Source organism: Sus scrofa, chromosome 2, assembly GCF_054392235.1.
Source record: "Sus scrofa isolate SSC_HxYL_T2T_F1_AM1 chromosome 2, Sscrofa_HxYL_maternal_Yorkshire_Landrace_v2.0, whole genome shotgun sequence".
In the NCBI taxonomy this organism is placed as follows: domain Eukaryota; kingdom Metazoa; phylum Chordata; class Mammalia; order Artiodactyla; family Suidae; genus Sus; species Sus scrofa.
Window position 1 is genome coordinate 12,116,793 of NC_139384.1, and position 18,772 is coordinate 12,135,564.

Genomic DNA, 18,772 nt, shown 5'->3' on the forward strand with positions numbered 1-18,772 from the left:
TTCATTAAAAAACCTGTTCTTTTATTTTTTTACTTTTAACATAGAGTTGATTAATTATGTTGTGCGAATTTCTGCTGTACAGCAAAGTGACTCAGTCATACATATAGGCACATTCCATTTTCAACCTGTAATTTTAATCAGTGATACAGCCTTTTATGTAATAATCACAGAATTGATATTGCTTTCTTAAAACTTTTCAGTCAAACTTTAAACTATCTTTATAAATTATCATGAGACCTCATGACATAACTGAGAACCTGAAGCACTGAGAAGGTACATGCTGACATTTCAAGATGATAAGCTGAGATATTACCCCAAGACAGTGAAGTGCTTTCCCTTTTCCAGGGTTCAGTGGAGGAAAAATGTGGCATGCATTAGCATTGTAACACTACCATTTCACCTGAGTCAGCAATGCATTCTCTTGTCTCTTATCTGACTTCAGGAGTACAAAGCCAATGACCGGGGGAGACAATATTACAGATAACACCAATTTTGTCCTCTTGGGATTCTCAGATTTTCCCCACATCAGAGCAGCCCTCTTTGTGGTGTTCCTGGTGATATATATTTTGACTCTGACTTGGAATCTGTGTCTCATTGTCCTGATAAGGCTGGATTCCCACCTCCACACACCCATGTACTTCTTCCTCAGTAATCTGTCCTTTATAGACATCTGCTATGTGAGCTCTACAGCCCCCAAGATGCTCTACGACTTCTTCCAGGCAAAGCCAACTATCACCGTTGTGGGTTGTGCCATTCAATACTTTGTGTTTTCAACCATGGGACTGAGTGAGTCTTGTCTCATGACAGTCATGGCTTATGACCGCTATGCTGCCATTTGTAACCCACTCCTCTATTCATCAATCATGTCACCCTCTCTCTGTGGTCGGATGGTGCTGGGGTCCTATATGGCTGGACTCTCTGCTTCTCTGTCCGAATTGTGTGCGATGCTTCAGCTCCACTTCTGTGGGCCTAATGTCATCCACCACTTCTTCTGTGACATGCCCTTGATGTTAGGTCTTTCCTGCTCTGACACGTTCTTTGTTCGAGTCTTGACTTCTATATTTACAGTGATCTTTGGGATACTAAATGCCCTGGTTATCATGATGTCCTATGTCTACATTGTCATCTCCGTCATGAAGATCACTTCTGCTAAAGGCCGGTCCAAAGCTTTCAACACCTGTGCTTCTCACTTGACAGCAGTTACCCTCTTCTACACCTCAAGTATCTTTGTCTATTTGAGTTCCAGCTCTGGTGGTTCCTCTGGCCTTAATAGATTTGCCTCAGTCTTCTACACTGTGGTGATTCCCATGCTGAACCCTTTGATATACAGTCTGAGGAACAAAGACATCAAAGATGCCTTGAAGAGATTGCAAAAGGGGAAAGAGTGTTGCTGAGGTAACAGACTGTGATGTCTGACAGGATTGTCCTGTTAGAATCAGCTTACCACACAATAATATTCACATGAATGGAGAATAACAATATACATACTGCCTTGTACAGTAAAGGTTTAATGTGATAGAGATCATAAGCCAAAATGGACCAACAGCTGAATCCCACCACAGAATCCATGTATCTCTAAGTCCATGTGGCCCATTATTTTCATTCTATTTGTTGTATGTCTTCAACTTTTATTCATCTATGAGCAAGTATTCATGAAACTACAGAATTTAGAATTTTGATGCTTCCTCTGTGCCTCCAGATGAAATCTGTTCAATATTACACTTATAACCCTAAAGGAGGAACACATGTCAAAAGTCCAAGGATTGTAGAAAACTTGTCTCTGAAATACACTGATGCAGCATAATCTAGACCTGGTGGTGACATTTGTTTGTTCTGTGTTACTCCCCAGAATGAGGGTGAACCCAGAGAGGGAATATACCTTTGGACAGAAACAAGGTACACCACTGGACTAGTGGTGCCTCCTATGGAGATTTGACTGTGATATCTTATGTTTGTTTAAGGCCTCTTTCAGTGCTTAATTATCTGAGAAGTCTCTGGCCACATCCGAATCTCCACTCGTTGTAGTGTAAGGAGGGAGGAGGTGATTTGAATCATGAAGAAGAATGGAATGATATATGCAGTCCCTTCAGGGCTATCTACTTATGAATCTGATGGTGTAATTTTTTGCATCCAGTGTCCAGTGGGGATTTCTATTGGAGACGGTATCCAAAAACCCATGTCATGGTCGATAGCAATGTCTTATATTGTGGGATTCAAACCTCTCTCCCATTGTGTTTGGAACATTGACCCTTGGTAAACATAGCCAACATGAATAGCTATCAAGTAGTTTCTGCTCGTTCAAAAATCTGAACATGTTTGGTGTGGTCAGAATTGTGTGAGAATTTGTGGTAATACTGGAGTTATTTACTTACATTTAATATTGCAGAGGAAGATCTTATATGGAAAACTAATAAACTTTCCTTCCTAGTGAATGTGGCCATTTTATGTCCTAGGAATTTATGGTGGTATGGGAATTATATAATGGCTGGAGTAGAATGGTTAGAGATATTGGAATGCTGATACTTTCCAGGTAACCTGAAGGGGTAGGAGAGGAAACAGACTGTGGACTCAGCAGTGTTGTCAAGGCTCGCCAATTTTTGTCTTCAGAAAGAGGATGTAAATTTGTGGTCCTTGCTGTTTGGTTAAAAAACAGAGTAAGGTGTGTTCCTGACTGCTGAGTTTCCAGATTTCCCAACTTTGACCCACTGATTCAAGCATATTATTAGCTTACATATTACCCTTTGAGAACCATTGGATTCTTAGAGTTGTTTGGGGGTCTCAGTTTCAAGGTCACATGAATTATTCTGTTGAGCAACGTAACTGGAGAGACATTTGAAGCCTTTTTCAAATTCTCCATGAGTTTGCACGGGGACACAGTTGAGAGAAGAGGAATTGTTGAACACCTGGGAGAGTGTGTGAGGGGTTAGTACCTGCCAAAGAAATAGTGTAATGTGAATGAAAGTCGTGTGCCCACCTCACCCCCACCCAGGTATAGGTACATTTTCTTAAGCATTGCTCTTTAACAATGTGTGAGAATGTGTGTGTGTGTGTGTGTGTGTGTGTGTGTGTGTGTGTGTGTGTGTGTGTGTGTGTGTGTGTGTAAGAAGCTCTTTGCAGGAAGCGGCCCTCAGCAGGAAGCCCCTTTGTTTCATCCTTGTAGCAGAGATGTATTATAAGTAACCTTAAAGCAGGCCCCTTCCCGTTCTACTCATCTCAGGCCCAAGCACACCTTTCACATCTTTTGATCAAGCAATACCTTGCCTAGCCTGTAGTTTCTTTCCATAGATCAAAGAGGTAGAACTGAAGAAGAAGAACTTAGAAGATGATCAGATCCCTTCCTTAGCTTCCACACTGCAGGAATCTCATGAATCAGCTCTGCGAACGAGATCACATCTAAGGAAAGATCACAAGATGTTGACAAGCCTGAAGGTCAGGAGATGCATGCAGTGGGAGATGGTGAGGAGTCTGGTCTCTGGAGTTCCCTTGTGGTGCAGCAGGTTAAGGATCCAGTGTTGTCACTACAGTGGCTTGGGTCGCTGCTGTGGTGAGGGTTCAATCCATGGCCAGGGATTGTCCACATGCCACATGTGTGGCCCTCCCCTGAACCAAAGGAGTCTGATTCCGTATCTGAAGGATTAACTGAGATTACTTCCCTTTTTCCCTTTAAAACCTTTCATGGCCAAGCCAAATCTTCAGAGCTGGTTTTTGGACACACCCAAATCACCATCTCCCTAAGATGGCTGGCATTCTGAATAAAAGCAGCTACCCTTGGAGTTCCCATCGTGGCTCAGCGGTTAATGAATTTGACTAGGAACCATGAGGTTGGGGGTTCAATCCCTGGCCTTGCTCAGTGGGTTAAGGGTCTGGCGTTGCCATGGCTCGAATCTGGCGTTGTCAAGCTCAGAATCCTCAAGTGGAAGAGATACTATTCAATCCAGTTTTTCTAACGCAAAAGCACATGGATATAAGCACAATAAATTGTGGTCTTCTCATGAATAGTTTCACTGTAGTCCTTATTGCCTTGATTTGTTCACGTAGCATAGGAAGTAATGCCATGTTTGCCTCGTGGCTGCAGTGATGATTGATTTAGATCAGGTATTTAAGAAGATACATGTATGGCAATGGAACACTACTCAGCCATAAAAAGACCAAAATAGTGCCACTTGCAGCACCATGGATGGAACAAGAGACTCTCATCCTAAGTGAAGCAAGTCACAAAGAGCAAGACAAATACCATATGATAACGCTTATATCTTGGATCTCATATACGACACAAATGAATCTTTCCACAGAAAAGAAACTCATGGGCTTGGAGAACAGACTTGTGGTTGCCAAGGGGGAAGGGAAGGGAGTGGGATGGACTGGGAGCTTGGGGTTCATAGATGCAAACACCTGCATTTGGAGAGGAGAAGCAATATGATCCTGCTGTATAGCATAGGAAACTATACTAGTCACCTGTGATGGAACATGATGGAAGAAAATGTGAGAAAAAGAAAAAGAATATATATATATATATATATATATATATATATATATATATATATATGTGAGCGTGTGTGTGAGATTGGTTCAATTTGCTGTACAGTAGGAACTTGACAGAACACTGTAAACCAAGTATAATGGGAAAAAATAAAAATCAATAAAACATTAAAAAAGGAGATATGTGTATTGATATATCTAAAATGAAGGTGCCTTGTAAGCAGGGTGTGTCCACATATCTGATTTAGTATATTCACACTCTCACCAGCTAGCTGTTTCATCTTGGGCAAGTCTCTTAACTCCACTGGCTTTAGGTCTCCACCTGGAAATTGAAGGTATTGGCCTAGGTGATCACTATGTCCCTTCCAGCTCAATTGACTCCCAGGGTATTAAAGGAAAAGCTCTAATTATCAGATCTTGGTAGGACCACAGGGGAGTGGGGAACTGAATCAGGAGGGACATGGCAAAGTGGGACATGAAATTAGAAGGGACAAAATCTCCATGACAACCCTGACTCCAGAGAGCAAGTACCTGGAGAGCATTCTTCCCCAACTGCCTTTTTCCTTTCACTCTGCCCTTGATGACACATAGAAGAGGCTCTCATGTGGGCATCTCTCTGGCTGAGTGGACAGCCAAGTCCATGGTCCAAAGTCTCCATACTGAAGTGCAGCATGCCCACCTGGAAAATCTGTTTGCAAAAGACATCCACAATTTTACCCTTTGTCAAGAACTCTGCCTTCCTGGGCCCTGAGTCAAGGTGAGAGGGCAAGATTCATAGAGATAGTGGATTCTGTGCTATCTCTGTAGCCATGTGATTCTTCCAGCTGGAATTTCATGGAGCCAGGTTTGTCGTCCTCAGTCTCTTTCTCCTTCTTCCACTATCCCTTCTCCCTTATGTCCACACCCTCCACTTCGGGCTCTTCCTGGAGTTTTCTGTCTCCCACTTTCCTGGAAACTATGAATCTGTGACCTGAAATGTCAGGTGTCACTCTGGAGTGAGGGACACCTGTTGACTTCTGGTTCTGCCATGTCTTGGGGATGTAATCTTGACCTGTGCAGCCTTCTGTTTTCCACCTGTAAAATGGGGGTAAATCATCATTTAGAATCGAAGGACATGTCTGTATAGCTTAATGTATGGTAAAAGCTAACTGAATGTTAAGATTAAGAATGTACTGAATTTCAGGAGAATAAACCAAATCATGCTTATTTACACTGTTCATCTTTATTCAACCCAAGGACACTTAGAATTCAATATGTTTAGTTGCAGATCTGTTTTTATGTACTAATCATTCATCTGATTTCCATTTAAACATACAGCTTTGATTCATAATTTCTGTACAGCTAAGCCATGCAGGTTGCTGATAAAGATATGAACAAATATGTAGAATTTCATTGACCTCTTAAAGAAATTATCTTTGGAGAACATGGGTGTCTGGAGACTATAGGGTGGGTAACACAGAGATGAGAGAAGCCCCCTTCTGAGCACAGGTAGTGTTGGTCTAACCATCCCTTTAAATCTTCTTTTACCTAATATTTTTTATTTTCATCCAGCAACATTCCTGGCTTTCTTGAACTGATTTTGAGCCCTGCACGACCTCACAAGTGACCATGACCTTAGTAGGTCCGATTTGGAAAAGGTTTTGCTAAGGTCTTTCGGTCATTGAGTCCCTGAAACACCACCCCCCTGTGTGGTAGTAAATCTTTGTTTTTTCAGGACTGCAGTTGTGGCATATGGAACATCCTGGTCAAGGGCATTGGAGCTGCAGATGTCAGCCTACACCACAGCAATGGCATGTCTGTGACATACACTGCAGCTCTTGGCAACACAGGATCCTTAACCACGGAGAAGGGCCAAGGATCGAACCCACATCCTCATGGATACCCACATCCTCATGGGTGTGTTATCACTGAGTCTCAACAGGAACTCATAGGTGGTAAATGTTATTAGGCCTATTGATAAATGAGGCAACGAAGGCACAGAAATGTGAATAACTTGCTAAGGGTCACAGAGCCAGGAGGTAGAAGTCAGGAAGCTTAATGCCTCCAGCTGTGTTCTCTTTCTCAGGATTATTTTGTCTGTTTAGGGTATTTGTGATTCCGTGACAATTTTTGGCTTGTTTAATCTGACAGGTTTTGAGTGGAGTCTTTAAGACTGTCTATATTAAAAAATCATATTGATTACAAGCAGGAGAAATTTCAATTCTGATGCCATCTCTCCCTTCCTTCCGTCCTTCCTTCCTTCCTTCCTTCCTTCCTTCCTTCCTTATTTCCTTCCTTCCTTCCTTCTTGCCGGATTGGCCTGGCTTGGACTTCTAGTACAATGTTGTGTAGGAATGTGCACAGTGGTCACCCTTGTCTTATTTCTGGTCTTAGGAGAAAAGCTTTCAATCATTTACCACTGAGTGTGGTGTTAGATGCAGGCATGTTCTCACGGCCTTTACTATGTTGAGGTAAATTCCTCCTACCTCACTGCTGAGAGGTTTTATCATGATTGCACTTTGAATTTGTCCAAAGCTTTTAGTGCATTTATTGAGAGGATTTTATGATTTTTTACATTTCATTCTGTTGATGTAATGTGTCACATTTATTGCTTTGTGTATGTTGACCCATTCTTGCATCCCAAGAATGAACCCTACCTGGTCATGGTAGGATCCTTTGTATGTGCTGCTGAATTTTGTTTGCTAATATTTCATTGTGACTTTAAAAATCTGTAGTAACCAAGGATAATGACCCGTAGTTTTCTTCCCTGGTAGTGTCCTTATTTTGCTTTGCCGTCAAAGTAATATTGGCTTTGTAAAATGCCTTTGGAAAGGTTCCTTTCTCTTCAGTTTTTTTGGAAGAGTTTGAAAAGTATTGGCATTAATTCTTCTTTAAATTTTTGATTCAATTTACCATGAAGCCATCTGTTCCTGGAATTTTTTTGTTGGGAGGTTTCTGATTACTGATTCAGTCTCCTTGCTAGTTATTGTTCTGTTCAGACTGTCTATTCTGTTTTTCTGATTCAGTTTTCCTAGGTTGTATGTGTCTAGAAATGTATCTGCTTCTTCTGTTCTGTCCAATGTGGAGGAAAACCATGGGCATGGAGGAGGCATTGTGGTGGGGTGCTGAAGCAGCAGAGGGGAGGGGCAGTGAGGTCAGAGTGTAGCTGCTCCTCTATTCTTTTCATGTGGTCCTTCGTGGACTCTGTGGCCCAGGGGGGATGCTCTACCTTCATCCTTTGTTTTAGAATTTTAACATTCGTATCTTGCCTATGAATAGTTAGTAGTTTTTTAAAATTTTCTGGTGAGTTGGACAGAAGTCAGGAGAAATCTATGTTGCTGTATTGATTATGATACTCTGAGCTAAAAACCTAAACTCTTAACCCTTAACCAGAGTTTGATGCTGCTTCCTAAAATGAAAAATTCCTGCCATTAGGACAAAAGTTGGGGCCAGTAGTGCGTCATACTCACTTCTCTTTGGGATATTTTGTATGAAGTCTTCCCTAAGAGGACTGTTTCTTAACTTATTGGGGCAGACAGACTGTGTCCCTCCAAAATATTATCAGGATTCTAAATCATGGTGTAATTTCCTAGACCACGTAGGAGCTGTTTGATTGAATATATTTGCAAGAATCTTGAGAAGTTAGTATAAACAGAGTAATTTTTCTTATGAGTAAAAGAAGAGAATATAAGACTATATCTAGATGGTCATTTGGGAGGGAAGATCTCTTTCAAATTATTCTGCAATGATGCTATTTAAGAAACAGTGTTTTCAAGCAGCAGATATACCCTGAATTTTCATTAAAAAACCTGTTCTTTTATTTTTTCACTTTTAACATAGAGTTGATTAATTATGTTGTGCGAATTTCTGCTGTACAGCAAAGTGACTCAGTCATACATATAGGCACATTCCATTTTCAACCTGTAATTTTAATCAGTGATACAGCCTTTTATGTAATAATCACAGAATTGATATTGCTTTCTTAAAACTTTTCAGTCAAACTTTAAACTATCTTTATAAATTATCATGAGACCTCATGACATAACTGAGAACCTGAAGCACTGAGAAGGTACATGCTGACATTTCAAGATGATAAGCTGAGATATTACCCCAAGACCGTGAAGCACTTTCCCTTTTCCAGGGTTCAGTGGAGGAAAAATGTGGCATGCATTAGCATTGTAACACTACCATTTCACCTGAGTCAGCAATGCATTCTCTTGTCTCTTTTCTGACTTCAGGAGTACAAAGCCAATGACTGGGGGAGACAATATTACAGATAACACCGATTTTGTCCTCTTGGGATTCTCAGATTTTCCCCACATCAGAGCAGCCCTCTTTGTGGTGTTCCTGGTGATATATATTTTGACTCTGACTTGGAATCTGTGTCTCATTGTCCTGATAAGGCTGGATTCCCACCTCCACACACCCATGTACTTCTTCCTCAGTAATCTGTCCTTTATAGACATCTGCTATGTGAGCTCTACAGCCCCCAAGATGCTCTATGACTTCTTCCAGGCAAAGCCAACTATCACCGTTGTGGGTTGTGCCATTCAATACTTTGTGTTTTCAACCATGGGACTGAGCGAGTGTTGTCTCATGACAGTCATGGCTTATGACCGCTATGCTGCCATTTGTAACCCACTCCTCTATTCATCCATCATGTCACCCTCTCTCTGTGGTCGGATGGTGCTGGGGTCCTATATGGCTGGACTTTCTGCTTCTCTGTCCGAATTGTGTGCGATGCTTCAGCTCCACTTCTGTGGGCCTAATGTCATCCACCACTTCTTCTGTGGCATGCCCTTGATGTTAGGTCTTTCCTGCTCTGACACGTTCTTTGTTCGAGTCTTGACTTCTATATTTACAGTGATCTTTGGGATACTAAATGCCCTGGTTATCATGATGTCCTATGTCTACATTGTCATCTCCGTCATGAAGATCACTTCTGCTAAAGGCCGGTCCAAAGCTTTCAACACCTGTGCTTCTCACTTGACAGCAGTTACCCTCTTCCACACCTCAAGTATCTTTGTCTATTTGAGTTCCAGCTCTGGCGGTTCCTCTGGCCTTAATAGATTTGCCTCAGTCTTCTACACTGTGGTGATTCCCATGCTGAACCCTTTGATATACAGTCTGAGGAACAAAGACATCAAAAATGCCTTGATGAGATTGCAAAAGGGGAAAGAGTGTTGCTGAGGTAACAGACTGTGATGTCTGACAGGATTGTCCTGTTAGAACCACTTCACCACACAATAATATTCACATGAATGGAGAATAACAATATACATACTGCCTTGTACAGTAAAGGTTTAATGTGATAGAGATCATAAGCCAAAATGGACCAACAGCTGAATCCCACCACAGAATCCATGTATCTCTAAGTCCATGTGGCCCATTATTTTCATTCTATTTGTTGTATGTCTTCAACTTTTATTCATCTATGAGCACGTATTCATGAAACTACAGAATTTAGAATTTTGATGCTTCCTCTGTGCCTCCAGATGAAATCTGTTCAATATTACACTTATATCCCTAAAGGAGGAACACATGTCAAAAGTCCAAGGATTGTAGAAAACTTGTCTCTGAAATACACTGATGCAGCATAATCTAGACCTGGTGGTGACATTTGTTTGTTCTGTGTTACTCCCCAGAATGAGGGTGAACCCAGAGAGGGAATATACCTTTGGACAGAAACAAGGTACACCACTGGACTAGTGGTGCCTCCTATGGAAATTTGACTGTGATATCTTATGTTTGTTTAAGGCCTCTTTCAGTGCTTAATTATCTGAGAAGTCTCTGGCCACATCCGAATCTCCACTCATTGTAGTGTGAGGAGGGAGGAGGTGATTTGAATCATGAAGAAGAATGGAATGATATATGCAGTCCCTTCAGGGCTATCTACTTATGAATCTGATGGTGTAATTTTTTGATTCCAGTGTCCAGTGGGGATTTCTATTGGAGACGGTATCCAAAAACCCATGTCATGGTCGATAGCAATGTCTTATATTGTGGGATTCAAACCTCTCTCCCATTGTGTTTGGAACATTGACCCTTGGTAAACATAGCCAACATGAATAGCTATCAAGTAGTTTCTGCTCGTTCAAACATCTGAACATGTTTGGTGTGGTCAGAATTGTGTGAGAATTTGTGGTAATACTGGAGTTATTTACTTACATTTAATATTGCAGAGGAAGATCTTATATGGAAAACTAATAAACTTTCCTTCCTAGTGAATGTGGCCATTTTATGTCCTAGGAATTTATGGTGGTATGGGAATTATATAATGGCTGGAGTAGAATGGTTAGAGATATTGGAATGCTGATACTTTCCAGGTAACCTGAAGGGGTAGGAGAGGAAACAGACTGTGGGCTCAGCAGTGTTGTCAAGGCTCGCCAATTTTTGTCTTCAGAAAGAGGATGTAAATTTGTGGTCCTTGCTGTTTGGTTAAAAAACAGAGTAAGGTGTGTTCCTGACTGCTGAGTTTCCAGATTTCCCAACTTTGACCCACTGATTCAAGCATATTATTAGCTTACATATTACCCTTTGAGAGCCAGTGGATTCTTAGAGTTGTTTGGGGGTCTCAGTTTCAAGGTCGCATGAATTATTCTGTTGAGCAACGTAACTGGAGAGACATTTGAAGCCTTTTTCAAATTCTCCATGAGTTTGCACGGGGACACAGTTGAGAGAAGAGGAATTGTTGAACACCTGGGAGAGTGTGTGAGGGGTTAGTACCTGCCAAAGAAATAGTGCAATGTGAATGAAAGTCGTGTGCCCACCTCACCCCCACCCAGGTATAGGTACATCTTCTTAAGCATTGCTCTTTAACAATGTGTGAGAATGTGTGTGTGTGTGTGTGTGTGTGTGTGTGTGTGTGTGTGTAAGAAGCTCTTTGCAGGAAGCGGCCCTCAGCAGGAAGCCCCTTTGTTTCATCCTTGTAGTAGAGATGTATTATAAGTAACCTTAAAGCAGGCCCCTTCCCGTTCTACTCATCTCAGGCCCAAGCACACCTTTCACATCTTTTGATCAAGCAATACCTTGCCTAGCCTGTAGTTTCTTTCCATAGATCAAAGAGGTAGAACTGAAGAAGAAGAACTTAGAAGATGATCAGATCCCTTCCTTAGCTTCCACACTGCAGGAATCTCACGAATCAGCTGTGCGAACGAGATCACATCTAAGGAAAGATCACAAGATGTTGACAAGCCTGAAGGTCAGGAGATGCATGCAGTGGGAGATGGTGAAGAGTCTGGTCTCTGGAGTTCCCTTGTGGTGCAGCAGGTTAAGGATCCAGTGTTGTCACTACAGTGGCTTGGGTTGCTGCTGTGGTGAGGGTTCAATCCATGGCCAGGGAACGTCCACGTGCCACATGTGTGGCCCTCCCCTGAACTAAAGGAGTCTGATTCCGTATCTGAAGGATTAACTGAGATTACTTCCCTTTTTCCCTTTAAAACCTTTCATGGCCAAGCAGAGTCTACAGAGCTGGTTTTTGGACACACCCAAATCACCATCTCCCTAAGATGGATGGCATTCTGATTAAAAGCAGCTACCCTTGGAGTTCCCATCGTGGCTCAGCGGTTAATGAATTTGACTAGGAACCATGAGGTTGGGGGTTCAATCCCTGGCCTTGCTCAGTGGGTTAAGGGTCTGGCGTTGCCATGGCTCGAATCTGGCGTTGTCAAGCTCAGAATCCTCAAGTGGAAGAGATACTATTCAATCCAGTTTTTCTAACACAAAAGCACATGGATATAAGCACAATAAATTGTGGCCTTCTCATGAATAGTTTCACTGTAGTCCTTATTGCCTTGATTTGTTCACGTAGCATAGGAAGTAATGCCATGTTTGCCTCGTGGCTGCAGTGATGATTGATTTAGGTCAGGTATTTAAGAAGATACATGTATGGCAATGGAACACTACTCAGCCATAAAAAGACCAAAATAGTGCCACTTGCAGCACCATGGATGGAACGAGTGAGTCTCTCCCTAAGTGAAGCAAGTCAGAAAGAGCAAGACAAATACCATATGATATCGCTTATATCTGGGATCTCATATTCGACACAAATGAATCTTTCCACCAAAAGGAAACTCATGGGCTTGGAGAACAGACTTGTGGTTGCCAAGGGGGAAGGGAAGGGAGTGGGATGGACTGGGAGCTTGGGGTTCATAGATGCAAACACTTGCATTTGGAGAGGACAAGAAATATGATCCTGCTGTATAGCATAGGAAACTATATTAGTCACCTGTGATGGAACATGATGGAAGAAAATGTGAGAAAAAGAAAAAGAATATATATATATATATATATATATATATATATATATATATATATGAGCGTGTGTGTGAGATTGGTTCAATTTGCTATACAGTAGGAACTTGACAGAACACTGTAAACCAAGTATAATGGAAAAAATAAAAATCAATAAAACATTAAAAAAGGAGATATGTGTATTGATATATCTAAAATGAAGGTGCCTTGTAAGCAGGGTGTGTCCACATATCTGATTTAGTATATTCACACTCTCACCAGCTAGCTGTTTCATCTTGGGCAAGTCTCTTAACTCCACTGGCTTCAGGTCTCCACCTGGAAATTGAAGGTAGTGGCCTAGGTGATCACTATGTCCCTTCCAGCTCAATTGACTCCCAGGGTATTAAAGGAAAAGCTCTAATTATCAGATCTTGGTAGGACCACAGGGGAAGTGGGGAACTGAATCAGGAGGGACATGGCAAAGTGGGACATGAAATTAGAAGGGACAAAATCTCCATGACAACCCTGACTCCAGAGAGCAAGTACCTGGAGAGCATTCTTCCCCAACTGCCTTTTTCCTTTCACTCTGCCCTTGATGACACATAGAAGAGGCTCTCATGTGGGCATCTCTCTGGCTGAGTGGACAGCCAAGTCCATGGTCCAAAGTCTCCATACTGAAGTGCAGCATGCCCACCTGGAAAATCTGTTTGCAAAAGACATCCACAATTTTACCCTTTGTCAAGAACTCTGCCTTCCTGGGCCCTGAGTTAAGGTGAGAGGGCAAGATTCATAGAGATAGTGGATTCTGTGCTATCTCTATAGCCATGTGATTCTTCCAGCTGGACCTTCATGGAGCCAGGTTTGTCATCCTCAGTCTCTTTCTCCTTCTTCCACTATCCCTTCTCCCTTATGTCCACACCCTCCACTTCGGGCTCTTCCTGGAGTTTTCTGTCTCCCACTTTCCTGGAAACTATGAATCTGTGACCTGAAATGTCAGGTTTCACTCTGGAGTGAGGGACACCTGTTGACTTCTGGTTCTGCCATGTCTTGGGGATGTAATCTTGACCTCTGCAGCCTTCTGTTTTCCACGTGTAAAATGGGGGTAAATCATCATTTAGAATCGAAGGACATGTCTGTATAGCTTAATGTATGGTAAAAGCTAACTGAATGTTAAGATAAAGAATGTACTGAATTTCAGGAGAATAAACCAAATCATGCTTATTTACGCTGTTCATCTTTATTCATCCCAAGGACACTTAGAATTCAATATGTTCAGTTGCAGATCTGTTTTTATGTACTAATCATTCATCTGATTTCCATTTAAACATACAGCTTTGATTCATAATTTCTGTACAGCTAAGCCATGCAGGTTGATGATAAAGATATGAACAAATATGTAGAATTTCATTGACCTCTTAAAGAAATTATCTTTGGAGAACATGGGTGTCTGGAGACTATAGGGTGGGTAACACAGAGATGAGAGAAGCCCCCTTCTGAGCCCAGGTAGTGTTGGTCTAACCATCCCTTTAAATCTTCTTTTACCTAATATTTTTTATTTTCATCCAGCAACATTCCTGGCTTTCTTGAGCTGATTTTGAGCCCTGCACGACCTCACAAGTGACCATGCCCTTAGTAGGTCCGATTTGGAAAAGGTTTTGCTAAGCTCTTTCGGTCATTGAGTCCCTGAAACACCACCCCCTAATGTTGTAGTAAATCTTTGATTTTTTAGGACTGCAGTTGTGGCATATGGACCATCCTGGTCTAGGGCATTGGAGCTGCAGCTGTCAGCCTACACCACAGCAATGGCATGTCTGTGACATACACTGCAGCTCTTGGCAACACAGGATCCTTAACCACTGAGAAGGGCCAAGGATCGAACCCACATCCTCATGGATACCCACATCCTCATGGGTGTGTTATCACTGAGTCTCAACAGGAACTCATAGGTGGTAAATGTTATTAGGCCTATTGATAAATGAGGCAACGAAGGCACAGAAATGTGAATAACTTGCTAAGGGTCACAGAGCCAGGAGGTAGAAGTCAGGAAGCTTAATGCCTCCAGCTGTGTTCTCTTTCTCAGGATTATTTAGTCTGTTTAGGGTATTTGTGATTCCGTGACAATTTTTGGCTTGTTTAATCTGACAGGTTTTGAGTGGAGTCTTTAAGACTGTCTATATTAAAAAATCATATCATCTGCAAGCAGGAGAAATTTCAATTCTGATGCCATCTATCCCTTCCTTCCTTCCTTCCTTCCTTCCTTCCTTCCTTCCTTCCTTCCTTCCTTCCTTCTTGCCGGATTGGCCTGGCTTGGACTTCTAGTACAATGTTGTGTAGGAATGTGCACAGTGGTCACCCTTGTCTTATTTCTGGTCTTCGGAGAAAAGCTTTCAATCATTTACCACTGAGTGTGGTGTTAGATGCAGGCATGTTCTCATGGCCTTTACTATGTTGAGGTAAATTCCTCCTACCTCACTGCTGAGAGTTTTTATCATGATTGCACTTTGAATTTGTCCAAAGCTTTTAGTGCATTTATTGAGAGGATTTTATGATTTTTTATATTTCATTCTGTTGATGTAATGTGTCACATTTATTGCTTTGTGTATGTTGACCTATTCTTGCATCCCAAGAATGAACCCTACCTGGTCATGGTATGATCCTTTGTATGTGCTGCTGCATTTTGTTTGCTGGTATTTCATTGATACTTTAAAATTCTTTAGTAACCAAGGATAATGACCTGTAGTTTTCTTCTCTGGTAGTGTCCTTATCTTGCTTTGCCGTCAAGGTAATATTGGCTCTGTAAAATGCCTTTGGAAAGGTTCCTTTCTCTTCAGTTTTTTTGGAAGAGTTTGAAAAGTATTGGCATTAATTCTTCTTTAAATTTTTGATTCAATTTACCATGAAGCCATCTGGTCCTGGAATTTTTTTGTTGGGAGGTTTCTGATTACTAATTCAGTCTCCTTGCTAGTTATTGTTCTGTTCAGACTGTCTATTCTGTTTTTCTGATTCAGTTTTCCTAGGTTGTATGTGTCTAGAAATTTATCTGCTTCTTCTGTGCTGTCCAATGTGGAGGAAAACCATGGGCATGGAGGAGGCATTGTGGTGGGGTGCTGAAGCAGCAGAGGGGAGGGGCAGTGAGGTCAGAGTGTAGCTGCTCCTCTATTCTTTTCATGTGGTCCTTCGTGGACTCTGTGGCCCAGGGGGGATGCTCTACCTTCATCCTTTGTTTTAGAATTTTAACATTGGTATCTTGCCTATGAATAGTTACTAGTTTTTTAAAATTTTCTGGTGAGTTGGACAGAAGTCAGGAGAAATCTATGTTGCTGTATTGATTATGACACTCTGAGCTAAAAACCTAAACTCTTAACCCTTAACCAGAGTTTGATGCTGCTTCCTAAAATGAAAAATTCCTGCCATTAGGACAAAAGTTGGGGCCAGTAGTGCGTCATACTCACTTCTCTTTGGGATATTTTGTATGAAGTCTTCCCTAAGAGGACTGTTTCTTAACTTATTGGGACAGACAGACTGTGTCCCTCCAAAATATTATCAGGATTCTAAATCATGGTGTAATTTTCTAGACCACGTAGGAGCTGTTTGATTGAATATATTTGCAAGAATCTTGAGAAGTTAGTATAAACAGAGTAATTTTTCTTATGAGTAAAAGAAGAGAATATAAGACTATATCTAGATGGTCATTTGGGAGGGAAGAGCTCTTTCAAATTATTCTGCAATGATGCTATTTAAGAAACAGTGTTTTCAAGCAGCAGATATACCCTGAATTTTCATTAAAAAACCTGTTCTTTTATTTTTTCACTTTTAACATAGAGTTGATTAATTATGTTGTGCGAATTTCTGCTGTACAGCAAAGTGACTCAGTCATGATATAGGCACATTCCTTTTTTCAACCTGTAATTTTAATCAGTGATACAGACTTTTATGTAATAATCACAGAATTGATATTGCTTTCTTAAAACTTTTCAGTCAAACTTTAAACTATCTTTATAAATTATCATGAGACCTCATGACATAACTGAGAACCTGAAGCACTGAGAAGGTTCTTGCTGACATTTCAAGATGATAAGCTGAGATATTACCCCAAGACAGTGAAGCACTTTCCCTTTTCCAGTGTTCAGTGGAGGAAAAATGTGGCATGCATTAGCATTGTAACACTACCATTTCACCTGAGTCAGCAATGCATTCTCTTGTCTCTTTTCTGACTTCAGGAGTACAAAGCCAATGACCGGGGAAGACAATATTACAGATAACACCGATTTTGTCCTCTTGGGATTCTCAGATTTTCCCCACATCAGACCAGCCCTCTTTGTGGTGTTCCTGGTGATATATATTTTGACTCTGACTTGGAATCTGTGTCTCATTGTCCTGATAAGGATGGATTCCCACCTCCACATACCCATGTACTTCTTCCTCAGTAATCTGTCCTTTATAGACATCTGCTATGTGAGCTCTACAGCCCCCAAGATGCTCTACGACTTCTTCCAGGCAAAGCCAACTATCACCGTTGTGGGTTGTGCCATTCAATACTTTGTGTTTTCAACCATGGGACTGAGCGAGTCTTGTCTCATGACAGTCATGGCTTATGACCGCTATGCTGCCATTTGTAACCCACTCCTCTATTCATCAACCATGTCACCCTCTCTCTGTGGCCGGATGGTGCTGGGGTCCTATATGGCTGGACTCTCTGCTTCTCTGTCCCAAGTGTGTGCGATGCTTCAGCTCCACTTCTGTGGGCCTAATGTCATTCAACACTTCTTCTGTGACATGCCCCAGCTGTTGGTTCTTTCCTGCTCTGACACGTTCTTTGTTCGAGTCTTGACTGCTATTTTAGCACTGATCTTTGGGATAATAAATGCCCTGGTTATCATGATGTCCTATGTCTACATTGTCATCTCCATCATGAAGATCACTTCCGCTAAAGGCAGGTTCAAGGCTTTCAACACCTGTGCTTCTCACGTGACAGCAGTTACCCTCTTCTACACCTCAAGTATCTTTGTCTATTTGAGTTCCAGCTCTGGCGGTTCCTCCAACTTTGACAGATTTGCCTCAGTCTTCTACACTGTGGTGATTCCCATGTTGAACCCTTTGATATACAGTCTGAGGAACAAAGACATGAAAGATGCCTGGAAGAGACTGAAAAAGAGGAAAGAGTGTTGCTGAGGTAACAGATTGTGATGTCTGACAGGTTTGTCCTGTTAGAACCACTTCACCACACAATAATATTCACATGAATGGAGAATAACTATATTCATGCTCCCTTGCCCAGTAAAGGTTAAATTTGACTCAGATAATATGCCAAAATGGACCAACAGCTGAATCCCACCACACATGATTCTCTAAGTCCATGTGTCCCATTATTTTCATTCTATTTGTGGTGTGTCTTCAACTTTTATTCATCTATCAGCAAGTGTTCGTGAAACTTTATTTCCTTCCTTCCTTCCTTCCTTCCTTCCTTCCTTCCTTCCTTCCTTCCTTCCTTCCTTCTTTCTTTCTTTCTTTCTTTCTTTCTTTCTTTCTTTCTTTCTTTCTTTCTTTCTTTCTTTCTTTCTTTCTTTCTTTCTTCCCACTGTAAAGCATGGGCATCAGGTTGCTCTTACATGTATACCTTTTTTCCCGACCATTTGTTCTGTTGCAATAGGAGTATCTAGACATAGTTCTCAATGCTACTTAGCAGGATCTCCTTGTAAATCTATTCTAAGTTGTATCTGATAACCCCAAGCTCCCGATCCCTCCCACTCCCTCCCTCTCTTGTTGGGCAGCCACAAGTCTATTTTCCAAGTCCATGATTTTCTTTTCCGTGGAGTCGTTCATTTGTGCTGTATGTTAGATTCCAGTTATAAGTGATATCATATGGTATTTGTCTTTGTCTTTGTGGCTCATTTCACTCAGTATGAGAGTCTCTAGTTCCATCCATGTTGCTGCAAATGGCATTATGTCATTCTTTTTATGGCTGAGTAGTATTCCATTGTGTATATATACCACATCTTCCAAATCCAATCATCTGTCGATGGACATTTGGATTGTTTCCATGTCCTGGCTATTGTGAATAGTGCTGCAATGAACATGCGGG

The 18,772-nt window shown here is 41.5% G+C and overlaps 3 protein-coding genes across 3 annotated transcripts; all 3 read left to right on the top strand.

Annotated features, from left to right (window-relative positions):
* The first annotated feature begins 455 nt into the window (after nucleotides 1–455).
* LOC146405101 (olfactory receptor 5AN1-like) lies at nucleotides 456–1,394 on the top strand. Its single transcript, XM_085015126.1, has one exon. It carries the CDS (start codon nucleotides 456–458, stop codon nucleotides 1,392–1,394), a length of 939 nt encoding a protein of 312 aa, XP_084871252.1.
* A 7,315-nt stretch (nucleotides 1,395–8,709) lies between these two features.
* Nucleotides 8,710–9,648, top strand: LOC146405102 (olfactory receptor 5AN1-like). Its single transcript, XM_085015127.1, has one exon. The coding sequence runs from the start codon at nucleotides 8,710–8,712 to the stop codon at nucleotides 9,646–9,648; it is 939 nt and encodes a 312-aa protein (XP_084871253.1).
* Nucleotides 9,649–16,923: 7,275 nt separating this feature from the next.
* On the top strand, nucleotides 16,924–17,862 carry LOC110259714 (olfactory receptor 5AN1-like). The gene has a single exon (XM_021085461.2). The coding sequence runs from the start codon at nucleotides 16,924–16,926 to the stop codon at nucleotides 17,860–17,862; it is 939 nt and encodes a 312-aa protein (XP_020941120.2).
* Nucleotides 17,863–18,772: the final 910 nt, after the last annotated feature.